Raw genomic sequence first — 19,743 nt, 5'->3', positions numbered from 1 at the left:
GTGTCAAGTGAGTGAACAGTGATAGACTGGTAGGACACACTGTCAAGTGAGTGAACAGTGATAGACTGGTAGGACACACTGTCAAGTAAGGGAACAGTGAAAGACCGGTAGGACACACTGTCAAGTAAGGGAACAGTGAAAGGCTGGTAGGACACACTGTCAAGTGAGTGAACAGTGATAGACTGGTAGGACACACTGTCAAGTGAGTGAACAGTGATAGACTGGTAGGACACACTGTCAAGTAAGGGAACAGTGAAAGACTGGTAGGACACACTGTCAAGTAAGGGAACAGTGATAGACTGGTAGGACACACTGTCAAGTAAGGGAACAGTGATAGACTGGTAGGACACAGTGTCAAGTGAGGGAACAGTGATAGACTGGTAGGACACACTGTCAAGTGAGTGAACAGTAAAAGGCTGGTAGGACACACTGTCAAGTAAGGGAACAGTGATAGACTGGTAGGACACACTGTCAAGTGAGTGAACAGTGATAGACTGGTAGGACACACTGTCAAGTGAGTGAACAGTGAAAGACTGGTAGGACACACTGTCAAGTGAGTTAACAGTGAAAGACCGGTAGGACACACTGTCAAGTAAGGGAACAGTGAAAGTCTGGTAGGACACACTGTCAAGTAAGGGAACAGTGAAAGACTGGTAGGACACACTGTCAAGTGAGTTAACAGTGAAAGGCTGGTAGGACACACTGTCAAGTGAGTGAACAGTAAAAGGCTGGTAAGAAAAAAAGTCAAGTTTGAGGAAGTTAGGACTTAGCACTGCTTTGAAAAATATCTTATTGATATCACAGCATGTCCTTATAATGATGCAGGTTTCAACCTGTTGTTTGATGACCACCCAGATATTAAGAGAAACACTTTGGCACTTGTGAGCATGAGTATGGTATAGATTATGGTACCAATTATGGTGTTACAAGCATAATTCATGATATCAATCACTGGATTGTCTGGTCCAGACTTGATTATTTATAGACCGCAGTCATAAAGCTGGAATATTGCTCGGTTAAACAACAAACAAACAAACCAAGCAAAAATATGTTCACTGTTTCTAACAACATGTTTAAGGATCAGAACTTGAAAATCTTTCTTTTAATGCCAATGACTCAATATGCTTCGGGCCACATGAAAACCTTCCTGTGTTACTGTAGACCAGGTAGTCCGGATATTCAACTTCCCCATCAGCGACACAACCAACTTGCCACACAAACATCAGATGTTAGTCAGGACAGCAAATTATTTCAAGATACATGGTTGAAACTATTAACTCATTTAATCATCAGCACGATCAGCATGTCAAGGATTCACTATTACACTCAAGTTCACAGTACCATAACAGTACCATCACAGTACCATAACAGTACCATCACAGCTCCATAACAGTACCATCACAGTCCCATCACAGTACCATAACAGTACCATCACAGCACCATCACAGTACCATCACAGTCCCATCACAGCACCATCACACTACCATCACAGCATCATCACAGTACCATCACAGTACCATAACAGTACCATCACAGCACCATCACAGTACCATCACAGCACCATCACAGTACCAGTACAGCACCATCACAGTCCCATCACAGCACCATCACACTACCATCACAGCACCATCACAGCACCATCACAGTACCATCACAGCAAGATCACAGTACCATCACAGCACCATCACACTACCATCACAGTACCATCACAGCACCATCACAGCACCATCACACTACCATCACAGCACCATCACAGCACCATCACAGTACCATCACAGCACCATCACACTACCATCACAGCACCATCACAGCACCATCACAGTACCATCACAGCACCATCACAGCACCATCACAGTACTATTTACAGTATTATGGAACAAATGGAATACACAACAACTGAAGTTGCTTTAATGAAAAGGTCAAAACTGTTCCAACGGGTTTAAAGAGTGACAAGTCACTGGGCTTGGTGCATATTTGTTTCCAGCAAGCTATTAAAGGATGAGTCAGTGCATGCCATGTCTTCAACTGAGGAATGAGTGAGTAAGTATGGTCCTATGCTGCTCTTAGCAATATTCAGGGCGGTCGGGTAGCCTAGTGGTTAAAGCGTTCGCTCATCACGCCGAAGACCCGGGTTCGATTCCCGACATGGGTATAATGTGAAGCCCATTTCTAGTGTCCCCCGCCGTGATATTGCTGGAATATTGCTAAAAGCGGCGTAAAACCATACTCACTCACTTACCAATATTCCAACAATATCATGGCGGGGTACACCGGAAAATGGCCTTAACACGTTGTACCCATGTGGGGAATCGAACCTGGGTCTTCAGAGTGATGAGCGAACGCTTTATCCACTAAGCTACACCACTCTGTGGATGCGGTGGAAAGGGGCAATTCAGGAGAAATAATATGTATGTCACATTTTTGAACCCCTACACTGGAGAATATTCGTAGCATTCTGTGAATAACCCCAGGACCCAGGGACATGACTCGACACAGGTTACAGCAATTAGTTAATACAATATTACGTGGTGTCAACAACTGAGAAAAACGTCTTACTGCACAAGTATGACTGGCTCATCGATACCAGCCAGAAGTAAATGCTGGGTCACATATTTTGCTTTAATGTTCGCAAAAAGCAAGGAAAGCTTGTCTGTTCAACAATAGGCAAGACTTAGTCCGTCCTGACGACATTGAATTAGTCTGTGATAACATTATCACACATCCAGTAATCCAGGTGAACTGTAAGCCTCTGTTGAATGTGACACTAATGACCTCTCATCAATCACAGAGGTCAACCTGCACTATGATCTCGGTCACCACCTCATCATACCTCATGCTGTAATTAAGTCCTACAGTCCTGGCCTGTGCACGGAGACAGGTTAATAACTGCTGGCCTAACAAGCATATCACCTGGACACTTGGCTCAGACTCCAGTAACACTTGATTCAAGAGTGAGTGAGTGAATTACCGTAATCGACCCATTTGTTATCAGGAATAATATATTCCAATATCTTGTTAATTTATATGCAGCTTTTACTAAACATATTTAAAATAATAACCCTAAGCAAAGCAGCTGATCGCTATTGCCGGGTATTATTTTTTACATGGAACCAGTCTGACCAGTCACCGTCAAGGCTCCCGTGCACGTGATCACGTGATGGCGAGAATTACGTGTTGACATAGAATCGTCTAACAAAAACAAATATGACTTTTAACGAATCAAAGTATGGCATTATTGATATATGTATCCATTCTCTGTCAACTTAAGTTCGTCAAGGCGTCAATAGCGGTAATCTGACAGTGGTTGCTGTTAATAATGGTGAGTTGTGCGATCTTCTGATCGCTTCACACACGATTTCGAAATTAATTAAAACAATATTAAAAGGAATTTTGAATAAAATTAATGAAATAAGTTACAAACAAAAGTCCAGATATACAAAGAACACTTTTTATAGCCAGACAGTGTAATTACATGAATAATTTGCCAACTTCAGTATGGATTTGTTGACATGGTCTTTCCGGTGTTACATGCTCACAGTAATGTCTTTCCATGGGGGAAAAAAAATCAAAACTCATTAATTCGTGTATAATGCGCACCCCCTTCTACACAGCTGTGTTTTTTGGAAAAAAAGTGTGCACTATTCTCAAGAAAATACGGTAAGGCTTACTGATGAATTTACGCCAATTTGACTCTGAATGGGTCCCAATAAGCGCCCACCCCTACTGTCTTTTTTTAAGAGCCCTGGGCGCTTAATGGGTCGAATACGGTAGGTTCAATGTCACCTTAACAGCATTCAGTTATATCACGGCTTGCTGTTCAATGTAGGAGTGAGTGAGTGAGTTTGGTTTTACGCCGCTTTTAGCAATATTCCAGCAATATCACGGCGGGGGACACCAGAAATGGGCTTCACACATTCTACCCATGTCGGGAATCGAACCCGGGTCTTCGGCGTGACGAGTGAACGCTTTAACCACTAGGCTACCCGACCGCCCCTTCAATGTAGGAAGAAAACTTGATGTGATACAGGTGTTAGACGGTAGCCACTATGGGGGAACTCGTGCACAATGGTACTGTGTAGTCTGTCATACCAATATATCCAATACACCCATGTAGATGTCAGTCTAAGTGAGTGAGTGAGTATGGTTTTACGCCGCTTTTAGCAATATTCCAGCAATATCGCGGCGGGGGACACCAGAAATGGGCTTCACACATTGTACCCATGTTGGGAATCGAACCCGGGTTTTCGGCGTGACAAGCGAACTCTTTAACCACTAGGCTACCCGACCGCCCCGTCAGTCTAAGGAACTGTGCTGACAATCCAAGAATCATAATATGCCAGTGCATAGCTGGCATTCATGCCAACATTGATCGGGTTGTGGCACACTGACAGGGCACCCTGTCCCCTTCAGGATATCAGACAGTCCTGGAACACAACAGCTTCTGTCTCAGGGGCCTTCCAGGTTAGACTGCTGTCGCCCATGTCTCATTCCTACAGCAAATACATTGGTGCAAGATCTGCCCACACCTTTTGATAAAGGAGTTTTGTTGTACCAGGCCTCAAAGTTTAAATTCTTACCAAGTATTGGTTTCCAGGTAGCCAGTGGTAAAATCAAGAAGTCAAGCCAATATTGTAGGTAGCCAAAAGCATTTGAAATTATCTTTATCAAATAACTATTATAATATGTACAAGTTACAGCATTAGTCTTGAAATTGTATCTTAATGGAAACTACATGAATTTTGTTACTTGTGACTTGAACAAGGACCAGCATTGGCTATTGTTTTAGTCGCAACTTGGAGGCCTGTGTACACAATGATATTGGTGTTTACTGAGGGTTGCACAGGTGGCTATAAAACATTAACAGTGAGCGAGTGAGTTGGGTGTAACGCCGCTTTGAACAGTATTCCAGTTATATCACGGCATGTCAGCTTAATGTGGGAGCAAAGCCGGAAGCAATGCAGGTCTCTGACGGTTACCACTTTATATTTTCAGTTCTACTAGTCAATAAACAATACAATTTAAAATGTAAATCATCATGTCTAGTGATGTTTTATCTCAAATTTGTATTGACCAAGTGTGTTATCACCTGTTTGTTTACCTGACTTTGCTGAAGGGATTCAATATAAAAAGACGCTGCTCATAATACTCACATTTTTTCCCCAGACTAATACTGAATACCCTAGAGGCGGTGCACATTATCAAATAGGCATACATGTACAACAACGAAAGAGTATCATATATTTTCAGTTCTACTAGGCAATGTTTAATACGCAGAGATGAAGATGACTGTGTGTATTTTAGCAATCAGCTGTCCAGTCACGTTTTCTCACAATCTACTTGTGATTCGGTTAAAAATTAACCAAATGTTACAACTTTAAGAATTTTGATGCAGTGATCGGAAGAACTGTACCTGAAACTATTTTATCAGGAATAATATATTCCATTATCGTGTTATTTTAGTTAAATATAAATATCAAAATTGATAATAACCATAAGCATGGCGCTAACTTTAGTACAGCTGAACGCTATTGCCAGATATTTCTTTACGTATAGGAAAAATATAACCAGTCACTGTCGATGCTTCAGTGCTCACGCTCTTGAAAATTCTATGTTGACATAACAATCAAAACTAAATGTACAACAAATTGCGCCTTTACAAAAAGTGAAAAGAAAATGTGTGCACTATACTCAAGAAAATACGCTGCTCGAAATCAGATTAAATTTGGGGGGAAATGTGTCTATAAAGGAATGTTAGACCATACATATATGCTGTGATGTGTATCTGATACGCTTTCTAAATAATCCCCCACCGCACCGTGCATATTTTCATATGACGATACAGTCTTGCAATAAAGAAGGGGGTTTTGCCTTGACTATCTGACACAGAAACAACAGCAGATGTTACACACATTATCACCAAAAAAAGTCCACAGATTGATATTGAAGTGACAATATGTTCCACACTGTATAAAGTACAACAGATAGCAGATCAATATCACCATCACTTTTCACACTAATGATCACGTGATCCTACACATGAGCACACTTCTACAACAGACTCGAGATACTAGCATCATGTGAAAATATAGAAGAGTGCCAATATACGAGTGAGTGCATTAGGAGATAAACACATCATGATTATCGATATTTTTCTCCGGAAATTCATGATTATCGATATTTTTCTCAGTAAATTTCATGATTATCGATATTGTTCTCAGTGAATTTCATGATTATCGATATTGTTCTCAGTAAATTCAAGATTATCGATATTGTACTCAGTAAATTTCATGATTATCGATATTGTTCTCAGTTCATTTCATGATTATCGATATTGTACTCAGTAAATTTCATGATTATCGATATTGTACTCAGTAAATTTCATGATTATCGATATTGTACTCAGTAAATTTCATGATTATCGATATTGTTCTCAGTGAATTTCATGATTATCGATATTGTTCTCAGTAAATTCAAGATTATCGATATTGTACTCAGTAAATTTCAAGATTATCGATATTGTTCTCAGTTCATTTCATGATTATCGATATTGTACTCAGTAAATTTCATGATTATCGATATTGTTCTCAGTACATTTCATGATTATCGATATTGTACTGAGTAAATTTCATGATTATCGATATTGCTCTCAGTACATTTCATGATTATTGATAATATTCTCTGTATATTTCATGATTATCGATAATATTCTCTGTATAATTCATGATTATTGATAATATTCTCTGTATATTTCATGATTATTGATAATATATCTCTGTATATTTCCATAGCAGTCTTCCTACGTGATCTCTCCCCGGTGTGAGACATGACATGACATCACTGTTGAATGCTATGATGTCATGATACAACGAATGATGCAATATATTTCTATGATAAGTGTACCCGTGAAGATCCGGGGTAGAATAGGTCTTCAGCAACCCATCCTTGCCGTAAAAGGGGACTATGCTTGTCATAAGAGGCGACAAATGGGTCCGGGTGGTCAGTCTCACTGACTTTGTTGATGCATGTCATTATATTCCAACAGTGTGGATCGATGATCATGATATCAATCACTGGATTGTCTGGTCCAGACTCGATTATTTACAGACCACCGTCATATAGCTGGAATATTGCTGAGTGCGGCGTTAAACAACAAACAAACCATGAAAACTGAAACTCTGGTTAACAAAATGTGAAAAGAAATATAAATACAGCTGCTCTCATAAATATTCATAAAAAAACCAGATTTAATTAATTTTGTCAAGCTGAATGGCAATCCTTTTTCAAATTTGAGATTGAGAAAATAGAGAGTCACTTATCAGGACAATAAAAATGCCTGTCAAAGACTAGTAGTCATAAAATGTGACACCTATCGGTATTCAAAATGCCTGTCAAAGACTAGTAGTCATAAATGTAAAAAGAGGTCCCATGCCTATTGGTATTCAAAATGCCTGTCAAAGACTTGTATCCATACACTATGAAAAGAGTTCCAAGGGCCAATGCTATTTTGTACTTTTTTAACCAATCAGATTGCAGTTCACACTCCCATTCATGTCACTAGGAGTTGTCTCAGAGAGCACTTCACATGATGAAATAAGGACCAGGCAAACCTGTGATTGACAGCATGAGCAGCCCGCCAGGTCCTTGGGGAGTGATGACACACCACGTCACATATCACAACACAGTTATATGTTTCTACAACTAATCATAAACATAATCATCATCTGCAACACAGCAGCAAACCTAATTTACCATCCAAACCTCAGGCTTCCACAGGAGATATGCTTGGGTGAGATCATTGTTGACATAGCCACAATGAAACTGTAGACAATTGTGACATCATCAAATGACATCACTAATCTCTCTGCCACCGAAGCAGGTTAGCTGTACTTTATATACACAAAACACTGACAAAGTAGACACAATTAGGGAAAACAACTTCTTTAATACTGTTATTAATTCTTTAAGGCCTTTACAGTAATAAAGAAGTTATCCATAAATTGTGTCCACTTTGTCATCTGTCAACTGCCGCCTCCGTGGTCTAGTGGTAGAGCGTCCGCCCGGAGAGCGGAAGGTCCGGGGTTCGACCCCCGGCCGCGTCATACCAAAAGACATTAAAAGATGGTACTTGTTGTTACCCTGTCTGGCGCTCGACATTAAGGGGCTAAAACAAGGACTGGTCGGCTCGGAGTCAGTATACTGTGTCTGAGTGAGGTATTCATGTTAAACTGCGGCATGGTATCTCAGTGAGCTAGCACTATAAATCGGCATCAGTCCGGACTAGTACAAGCAGCCACAGACACACACGTGCATGCACGTCGCTATATAAGTGCAATAATCTTGGACGCGACGTTAAAACCAATTTCACCTCACCTCACCTGTCAACTTCTGAGTAATGCCTAGCAAACAAGTCACAAAACACTGCTTTACTGTTTAACTGATTACAAGAGTTGGAAGAATGACTTTGATGGTAAATAGAATCTCGCCCTCATTGATAAATATAAAAAACTTGGCAAGCCTTGGAGTTTTAAACTTTTATGTATTTGTGTTGAAATATTTCATCTCAATATATAAGATAGCACACGATAAATTGCAAAGAACAATGAAGAATGAAGTGTAGTTTATTTCACAATAAACATTGTTCTATCATGATGTCAGTTCTAGAGATTTGAATATGGCACACAACTTAATGACGTCAATATTGAACGACAATATTATAGGGAGGGAAGTGTCTTGTGAGATGCTCTTCTAGTGAGATGTAGGTGGGCTATGCAGAGAAATGCAGTGGCCGAACAATCGCATACAAAAGCAGGAGAGATATGACATTTCGTCTAAGGAGAAAAGGTACAGACAATCTACGTGAAGATTGTGAGAATATGTGGGAAATTCCAAACTTAACCCATCTGTTAAATAAATGGACTTGTCCGACATTGCCGAGCTTTGATTCTATTCTGGGAGTCATCATTATTAAAAGAAAGTAAATATTTATATTGAAGCTTGTACGTTTTTCAACATCCTCAAGAGGCTGTACATAATGTTGACATCTCATATGAGAAATAAACGACTGACTCGTGGTGGTTGTTTATCAAACCATGAGGGGCACAGCGAGCCCCAAATGGTTTATCCTCCCTGCACTGTTATATTGCATGATAAACAACTCCCAGTTTTTGTTTATTTCAAATACATTCGGGTGAAATTCTCTATTTCTCAAATCACTTAGAGGTGATATAATTGAGAGTGAACTAGGATACAGAGTTTATGTTCCGTTGATGCGTGAAACTACAGGCACCCATATGCTGCATTACAGTGTCGTGTCAAGCTGGCTTGTTTCTGTACACTGCATTATGTCCGCTATACCACAGGGGCCTGTGAACAATCAACACTGCACATAATAATTCGGGTTAGGATCAGCGCAGTCAGAGTCACACTTTAGTGCATACTGGTATGTGGCCAGAATATTTTGCTGGGGATGTGTGAATTTAGCAGTTTGTGAATGTAGCTGGGTGTGAATATAATGTAACAGTTTGTGAATAGAACAATGTGTAAATATAGCAGTGTGTGTGTGTGTGTGTGTGTGTGTGTGTGTGTGTGTGTGTGTGTGTGTGTGTGTGTGTGTGTGTGTGTGTGTGTGTGTGTGTGTGTGTGTGTGTGCGTGCGTGCGTGCATGCGCAGGTGTGTGTGTTTGTTTAACTCTACACTAAGAAATATTCCAGTTATTATGACTGCAGCCTGTAAATTATTTTTTTAATTGAGCCTGGGCTGGACAATCCAGTGATATATACTTTGAGCAAAGATCCACGCCATCTGGGTACGATGACACAGTCAAATCAAAGCATGACACCCGATTCCTTAAGTCCCCTGATAAAACCAGCACAGGTTACTAGGTACCACGTGTAGCCATGCATCCCCCTGCAGATCTGTGCTGACAGTTGTGTGTGGAGGCAGACATGCAGATGAAACTAGGGACGAGACTCACAACAAAATATGTTCTGTACATTTTCACATGGTAAGAGCTAAATACTAAACAAGTGAGGTTTTGTTTCATTTAACTTCACGTAACAAAGACAGCAGTGAGAATCATAGTCTGTCTTACAGACCCTGATACAAACATATCAAATACAGTCCATGCAAGTCTATAATGTTTGGCAAGTCTAGATTTCTTCTGAAGATGAAGAGAGTCTCTGGGCTCCATTAAATTAATTTCTTATCAAGATAATAGAGACTATATGTTAGTCTATGAGAATCATAGCCGACGTAATTGAAACAGAAGAGAGTGTTGACAGACATGGGTTCTGTATCCGAGGCTTGAACCCACAACAAGTGCACCCTACTTAGCAAGGCACCAGCATGTCCCCCTGGGCCACCGTGAACCCCAACAGTCCGTGTGAGGTCAGTAGGATACCAAGTGCATACATAATACATATATTATACAGATTGGTTAAAGACTTCAAATAAATCAGGACTTGAAATTCCTTGGATTAAAGTTACAATGGATGGTTTAAGACAGTGAGGGCAAGCAGACAGTGCGGAGGCTGTTGTGACGTGTCAACACAGCAGCATTATAAACCTGGGTTCACATATCTACAAGCAGGGTCACACTCAACAGTCCGGAATGTCCACATGCAAACTGATTAACACTGAAAGCCAATGTACAAGGAACTTTGACCAGGGCCCACTTGAACAAAGCGATCTTAGCGCTAAGATGATCGTAACTCCCATACTTTAACATAGGCTTACAATAGTCTTAGCACTAAGATCGCTTTGTGCAAGTGGGCCCTGGAGATGCTAAAGTACAGCAGCACACATACAGCTTTGGTCTTCAGCAATCTCATTAAAATCAGATCTTAGTTCTCGCTACTAATAAACAAAGATCTGAGGACATCCCATTATGGGTCACATCAGACCGACCTTGGGCAAACTTTGACGACCAATGGAATGACTGACAAGAAGTCAACATTAGCCAATCAGAAGGCAGCTTTCTCGTGCTTTACAGCACTAATTTCAAATTGGCGACTACGCGTCGAAACATATTTTGAAAGGTCGTTCTGACTCGACCCTTAATGGGATGTCCTCAGATCTTTGTTTAGCGGTAGCGAGAACTAAGATCTGATTTTATTAAGATTGGGTCTTCAGTAACCCATGCTTGCCGTAAAAGGCGACTATGCTTGTCGTAAGAGGCGACTAACAGGATTAGGTGGTCAGGCTCGCTGACTTGGTTGAATTGTGTAGATCGATGCTCATGAGGTCAATCATGGTTGTCTTGTCCAGACTCAATTATTTACAGACCACCATCATATAGCTGGAATATTGCTGAGTGCGGCGTTAAACAACAAACAAACAAAAGCTTCCAGACAGAGCCAGAGATCAAGTCTGAACCGACTGAAGATGCTATTTGCCCACAAGTCAAACTTTACTTGTTGGATTATGATACATGAGAAAAGGGAGGTAATCAGTCACATGCCATGCTCACTAATTCTTACAAAACATATACAGAAAGACACTTGTTTTCAATTAAAGGTTTCTGTGTGATATTGTTCATGTTTTCCCCCTGAATCTGACAATACATGATGTTAAATGATGCGGCAAGACATAATATAGATAATCATAGGCTGAAAGTCATTCAGTGGCACATGGCTTTCACCTGGCGGGGACTGACGGGGTCGGCCTCCCACACCCAAGAGAATACATTAAAAATGAATTCAACTCAAATCTAGAATGATTTGGCAAATCTAGACTGCCTGAAATTAGGCACTGTTCTGGGCTCCGTTTTGATTTTGTTTTTTATTGTGAAGAGATATATATATATCTCTTTGGGATTTTGTAAAAAGATGTTCTTTCCTTAAATTCAAAGGTATTTTAACACTGCATTCAATGCAATAAAGTCAAACAGAGCATTAACATCTCTTCCTGGTTCATACAGTGATCAGTGTAGCACATGTGACCTCTACAAAGACATAGACACAAGGAACCACTATATTACAGTGACCTCTACAAAGACATAAACACAAGTAACCACTATATTACAGGTATTGGGAACTTGTACAATAATAGTTTCACCACAAGAAAACAAATTCAACTTAATAAATTGGCTATTGTTCAAGACATGCAAGAAAAGTAAACTAAATTGTATCCTTACAGAAAAAAACAGAACTATATATCTATAACAGACAAACAGCTGACTAGACAAGTGCATTACAATGTTGCATGATGATGTTGCAATGCCACTACATGCTGTTACAGATGCTGTTACCTTTGTCAGACTCCATGGTAGTCTTTGAGCAAAACAAACAGAACAAGTACAGCAACCAACATGTTATCATGGGGAGGAAGATGTGTTAGGCTTTCAGTCTCTAGCATCATATGTCTTCTTGAGACTAACAATTAGAACATTCTTACCCAATGATTGCACACTTGTTCACAGTATCATAAATACACTACCCTCCCACACTGAAACAAATACACTACCTTCCCACACTGAAACAAATACACTACCTTCCCACACTGAAACAAATACACTACCCTCCCACACTGAAACAAATACACTACCCTCCCACACTGAAACAAATACACTACCCTCCCACACTGAAACAAATACACTACCCTCCCACATTGAAACAAATACACTACCCTCCCACATTGAAACAAATACACTACCCTCCCACATTGAAACAAATACACTACCCTCCCACACTGAAACAAATACACTACCCTCCCAGACTGAAACAAATACACTACCTTCCCACATTGAAACAAATACACTACCCTCCCACATTGAAACAATTACACTACCCTCCCACACTGAAACAAATACACTACCTTCCCAGACTGAAACAAATACACTACCTTCCCAGACTGAAACAAATACACTACCTTCCCAGACTGAAACAAATACACTACCCTCCCACACTGAAACAAATACACTACCCTCCCACATTGAAACAAATACACTACCCTCCCACATTGAAACAAATACACTACCCTCCCACACTGAAACAAATACACTACCTTCCCACACTGAAACAAATACACTACCCTCCCACATTGAAATAAATACACTACCTTCCCAGACTGAAACAAATACACTACCCTCCCACATTGAAACAAATACACTACCCTCCCACATTGAAACAACTTCACCACACTGCAGCCTTACATTATAATAAATACACTACCCTCCCACATTGAAACAAATACACTACCCTCCCACACTGAAACAAATACACTACCCTCCCACATTGAAACAACTTCACCACACTGCAGCCTTACATTATAATAAATACACTACCCTCCCACATTGAAACAAATACACTACCTTCCCACACTGAAACAACTTCACCACACTGCAGCCTTATATTATAATAAACACACTACCCTCCCACATTGAAACAAATTCACCACACTCCCATATCAAACGAAATACATTCCAAAATGATTACCCCCAAAATGCAAAATAAACAAACTATCCTGCTGAATTACAATGAATACAAAAACCCACCCACATTAAAATAAACATACTGCAGTCTTACATTATATTAAATACACTACAATCCTATGTTAATAACATTATAATAAATACACTACCATTCTACATTAATAACATTATAATAAATACACTACAATCCTACATTAATAACATTATATTAAATATACTACAATTCTACATTAAACTAAACAGACTACCCACCCACACTAAAATAAACACGCAACCCTGGCACATTGAAAAAAACACACTACCCTGCCACATAATAATATATTGACACTACCATGCCACATAATAATATATTGACAGTACCCTACCACATAACAATATATTGACACTACCCTGCAACATAATAATATATTGACACTACCCTACCACATAATAATATATTGACACTACCCTACCACATAACAATATATTGACACTACCCTGCCACATAATAATATATTGACACTACCCTGCCACATAACAATATATTGACACTACCCTGCCACATAATAATATATTGACACTACTCTACCACATAACAATATATTGACACTACCCTGCCACATAATAATATATTGACACTACCCTACCACATAACAATATATTGACACTACCCTGCCACATAACAATATATTGACACTACCTTGCAACATAACAATATATTGACACTACTCTGCCACATAACAATATATTGACACTACCCTACCACATAACAATATATTGACACTACCCTGCCACATAAAAATATATTGACACTACCCTGCCACATAACAATATGTTGACACTACTCTGCTACATAACAATATATTGACACTACCCTGCCACATAACAATATATTGACACTACTCTGCCACATAACAATATATTGACACTACCCTGCCACATAACAATTTATTGACACTACCCTGCAACATAACAATATATTGACACTACCCTACCACATAACAATATATTGACACTACCCTGCAACATAACAATATATTGACACTACCCCACCACATAACAATTTATTGACACTACCCTACCACATAACAATTTATTGACACTACCCTGCCACATAACAATATATTGACACTACCCTGCAACATAACAATATATTGACACTACCCTGCCACATAACAATATATTGACACTACCCTGCAACATAACAATATATTGACACTACCCTGCCACATAACAATATATTGACACTACCCTGCCACATAACATTATATTGACACTACCCTGCAACATAACAATATATTGACACTACCCTGCCACATAACAATATATTGACACTACCCTGCCACATAACAACCATTGGTTTATAAGACTTTACCAGAGCACCAGTTCCTCTTCTACTCTAGCCTCACAATGTTAGTATATTTCAGACAGGCTATCAGACTATGACAGGCCCCCCCAAACTATGTGTGTTTCAGTTAACCAGACGGACCCAGAGCATTGTTTCACTTGGGCCTAAATTATTTTATCACAGCTAATTATAAGGCCATCAAGAAATTGCCAAAAAATACTAAAAACCCGAGCTAGAGCCCATACCAGTACCTCTTGGGCCTCTGCAGTGAGTTGCTAGAGGCAAGTGGCAATACAACATTTACAGGACCACATCAACTTTTGATGGGACTTTCTTCTTTATTATTAGTGAATTTGCAAAAGAATTTTTTGGACATTAAGATGAAAGTCAGTCGTATCCTAGAGTGATTGAGTGAGTATGGTTTTACGCCGCTTTTGGAAATATTCCGGCAATATCACGAGGGTGGACACCAGAAATGGGCTTCACACATTGTACCCATGTGGGGAATCGAACCTGGGTCTTCGGCATGACAAGCCAACGCTTTAACCGCTAGGCTACCCTATGGCCCCTCGTGTCCTAGAAAATGAACTGATCTGAAATCCTGGCAGGGCTCCAACTCCAATTGTTTTACTTGTTGATAGCTAAGTAAATATATTAAATCCCCAGCCAAAATGAAATTCAAGTGGCCATGCTAACTCACACTATCTAATATTGGCATATTACTTTACCTACAGTCAAATTGAATATAGGATAATGTAAATTTGAAACTTGTTTCTTGTTTAAAATAACTTATTACTGTGAAAGCTATTTAACTTCTAACATGTTACAACTTTAACAATCTTACATGTTTGAGCCGACTCTCCCACAGATCTGATTATTTAGAGAACTGTCAAACATGAATTGGGCCACCCAATCCTGTTGGCCATATATGTAAAAGCAATATGTTTAAAACAAACAAACAAACAAGAATTGAAGAGTGAGCGAGTGAGTTGGGTTTAACGCCGCTTCTAACAGTATTCCAGTTATATCATGGCGTGTCAGCTTAATGTGGGAGGAAAGCCCGAAGTGATGCAGGTCTCAGACATTTACCACTTCGGTGAAACCCACGAGCACAGGTATGGTGCTGACAAACCTAGAAACATAATCGGGGCGAACCGGGATTCGAACCCACAATCATAAGTTTCTGGCGTGCCCAAGGGACGCAACTCTGCACAGCGAATCGCGGCGCCTTAGACGACTGGGCCACCCGTGCCCTTAAGAATTGAAGACATGATCATGGATATTAACCTTACACAGATACTTTACTTCAATCTCAAATGTTTGCACAAGGGTCTATGCCTGATGAGGTGATATAAGCACTTGGTTATCAAACAGATATTTAACACAGTGAATCTTACCTGAAACAGACAGGAACAAAGTTGAAATAATTAAAATGACACTAAAAGGGACTTGTTAATTGAAAGTTCATATTTTTAATTGTTTCTGATTTCCTTGTAATAAGTTAGCTTTTTCGAATTTTGTCAACATTTCTGCATATTGACATTTTTTTATTTCTTTTCCTTTTGAAGTTCCTTTCAAATTGACAGGAGTCACCATGTTTAGGTGTCCACCATGCAAGGGATTGTGGGAGCCCTTTTATACATACTGTTTGAACTATAGGCTGGATAATATGAAATGAACTAGAGTTACTTCTCTTAGAACGTTTGATAAATGTCGCTAAGGGTTTTGACAATAATCGTAAGTAACTGTTTCTATTGGAACTGAAGAAATATTTACAGACTGGGCTAATAGAACTGATTGTAGTCCAAATTAATGGCTTTTCCACACTCGCCAAGAGATTAGTGTTTCGAAATATTTTGTTGCATTTCTCAAATTTCACTCGCATATGCGACCACATCACTTGCAGCTTGGAGCATTGTCTGGGTACATGTTACCAGAAACACACAAGTATTTGGGGGTGTCCTAGAGTTCTGCAGTAAAACAAGCATTAATACATGCAACACTGCAATGTTAGTTAAGTCATCAGAAGCGTGGAGTGTTGAACCTACTTCACTAACACGACAACTAGATCCCTATTACCACCTGATTAAACCCTGATTGTTAATCAACCTGAATTATTCCTAGTCCTGTGTTTTAGAGAGCAACAAGTGTAAACAGTGTTGCAGATACCTTCACAGCTTGGAATTCATGAGGTTGCACTCAGTGGACCAAACTTCCAGCTAGGTGATACTTCTTAACGATCTCTATATACTTTCTCCTCCACGTACAGATTGTCTGACGTGTTCATTTTCTCAAAACCTTTAAAGTAAACACAGCTAGGTTTCGTTTTATTCCACACATTTTTCTATAAAAGAGTCGAGTCCTTATCTGCCTTCATCTGTTCGCATAGTACTATATGGTGTTGGCTTATAATTTCAACAATGACAAGACGAAGCGTTTCTTTACTGTTATAACTGAATGCGACGGTCTGGCGTGCAGAGAGGATTGGTCTGTCGGAAATGAGTAACATAACGGAACCACGAACGCTCAAGTTTTAAATTTCCTAAACATTCTGTCTGACGCGAACTATGACAGAAAACATATATAAATGTGTGTCAAATATAAGACAACATGCCTAATCAAACATTGCCTACCTCAAAGTAAGTTGTACCTTTGCCAACCCTCCCTGTTCAGGCAAATCGTCTTATCCACGACTGGTGTGTTGACACATGACAAATTTTAACTCTTAACGCGGTCACTGAAACCGCTAGAAAGGGCGTGTCCTTATTAAAATGTTCAAACCGCGCCATGATAACATTTCTTGCAGTCTACTTTGAAATATTGACTGCATAAAGCACGTCACGTACCTGTCTGGCTGCGAACTGTTCCCTCCGAGACGTGAAGGTACGTGCCCTTCAACAGTCAACATACTTCCGTCATCACACACAATCACAGACAACACTGTCACACGGGCGTTAGACTTCCTCAAAGGGAGGCGACTGCTGTTGTGTTCGTCTCAATATAATTGGGCACGTAGGACAGGATCGTATTATAGCCTTGGTTTCCGCGATCACCCGCACATCGATCATATCGGGTTTCCGTGCATATATTGATTTATGCGACCGGTGTTTATGTTTATAACTCGTGTGTGTGCGTGGTTATGTATATCCCCCGTACGGGAAGGTAGTTCTATAGTTGTGGAAACTAACGGTTGTAATCATTTGTCGATAACAAATAGCTGCATCAGCTGCTGCAGACGCTGTGAATGGAGGTTGCGAATACTTGGCATATGCTGTGGTCGTTGTACAGCGACAGGCATAAGCTTCCCTTTTCTCAAGCACTGACTTCAAAATTTCTTGTCAACTGTACTCAGAAAGATATATAATAGGGATTTAGAGCAGAGCGAGAAGCACAACTGGGACATTCAATACAAGTAATGACACATGACACTCGCCAGCAAAGAAGTAAATTAAAGAATCAAAGTAACCAAATATTCCGCAATCAGATTTAAAATACAGCTTGAAAGTTAAAATAAATCAATAAGTAAATGAAATAAATACAACACAAATATGCTGCACGGAAATGTCATGCAGAACTTCATGTTTCAATATGCGTGCTGGGTTTAGAGTGGCCCATATTTTCGTACTGCACGTGCATTATGCGATATTCCAGCAATATTAAGGCGGGGAACACCAGAAATGGGCCTCACACATTGTACCCATGTTGGGAATCGAACCCGGGTCTTCGGCGTGTCGAGCTAAAGCTTTAACCACTAGGCTATCCCACCGCCCCTCATCACTAAGTCTTTTTTTTTGCAACAGAGAGATTTTGCAACCTAAATCGTACTCATGATTTATAAATATCAGCAATCGATATTTAGTTTTGAAATGGATATAATGGACATGTATTGATAACTTATCGACATGATCTTCTGATATATGTACAAATCTGACATACACTGTATAAGCTTACCCTGTCAGTGTAAGAGTACTAAGACGCCCACATGCCTATCCATATCCATAATCAGCGACCCCGTGCATGGGTGTCCCTGGTTTGGTCCACGGCAACCAAGCTATGCTGGCTGTGCGAGGTGACTGCATGCAATACATGGGTGCCGTGTTGGCCATGGGTGCCGTGCTGGATTGCGTTCTCTCGTACCCCGACGATACGCCGAAATATCAATCACTGGATTGTCTGGTCCAGACTCTATGATGTACAGGCCGCCGTCATATAGCTGGAATTTTGCATGGTGGGACATTAATTGCTTTGGTGCTTTGTCAAAAGGACAGAACATGGGGTGGAGGAGAGATAGTGAGGTGGGGTGTGGCAGTGCATGGGGTGGAGGAGAGATAGTGAGGTGGGGTGTGGCATTGCATGGGGTGGAGGAGAGATAGTGGTATGGGGTGTGACAGTGCATGGGGTGGAGGAGAGATAGTGATGTGGGGTGTGACAGTGCATGGGATGGAGGAGAGATAGTGATGTGGGGCGTGACAGTGCATGGGACGGAGGAGAGATAGTGAGGTGGGGTGTGACAGTGCATGGGGTGGAGGAGAGATAGTGAGGTGGGGTGTGACAGTGCATGGGGTGGAGGAGAGATAGTGAGGTGGGGTGTGACAGTGCATGGGGTGGAGGAGAGATAGTGAGGTGGGGTGTGACAGTGCCTGGGGTGGAGGAGAGATAGTGAGGTGGGGTGTGACAGTGCATGGGGTGGAGGAGAGATAGCGAGGTGGGGTGTGACAGTGCATGGGGTGGAGGAGAGATAGTGAGGTGGGTTGTGACAGTGCATGGGGTGGAGGAGAGATAGTGAGGTGGGGTGTGACAGTGCCTGGGGTGGAGGAGAGATAGTGAGGTGGGGCGTGACTGTGCGTGGGGTGGAGGAGAGATAGTGAGGTGGGGTGTGACAGTGCATGGGGTGGAGGAGAGATAGTGGTTCGGGGTCTGACAGTATATGGGGTGGAGGAGATATAGTGGTTTGGGGTGTGACAGTGCATGGGGTGGAGGAGAGATA

At 40.6% G+C, this 19,743-nt stretch overlaps 1 protein-coding gene across 1 annotated transcript in view; it reads right to left on the bottom strand.

Moving 5' to 3' along the window:
• LOC124150372 (protein ITPRID2-like) overlaps positions 1-17,730 on the bottom strand; it is a 75,723-nt gene extending 57,993 nt beyond the window's left edge. The window contains exons 1-2 of the mRNA XM_048382263.1: positions 17,603-17,730; positions 12,248-12,269 (exon numbers count right to left, since the gene is read on the bottom strand). Of these exons, the coding sequence (XP_048238220.1) occupies positions 12,248-12,263 (16 nt within the window). The 5' untranslated portion in view covers positions 12,264-12,269; positions 17,603-17,730. The remainder of the gene's footprint in view (positions 1-12,247; positions 12,270-17,602) is intronic.
• Positions 17,731-19,743: the final 2,013 nt, after the last annotated feature.

Source organism: Haliotis rufescens, unplaced genomic scaffold, assembly GCF_023055435.1.
Source record: "Haliotis rufescens isolate VD_foot unplaced genomic scaffold, xgHalRufe1.0.p SCAF_4, whole genome shotgun sequence".
Taxonomy (NCBI): Eukaryota; Metazoa; Mollusca; class Gastropoda; order Lepetellida; family Haliotidae; genus Haliotis; species Haliotis rufescens.
Note: the sequence above shows the minus strand (reverse complement) of the source record. Positions and strands in the feature narration are given on the sequence as shown.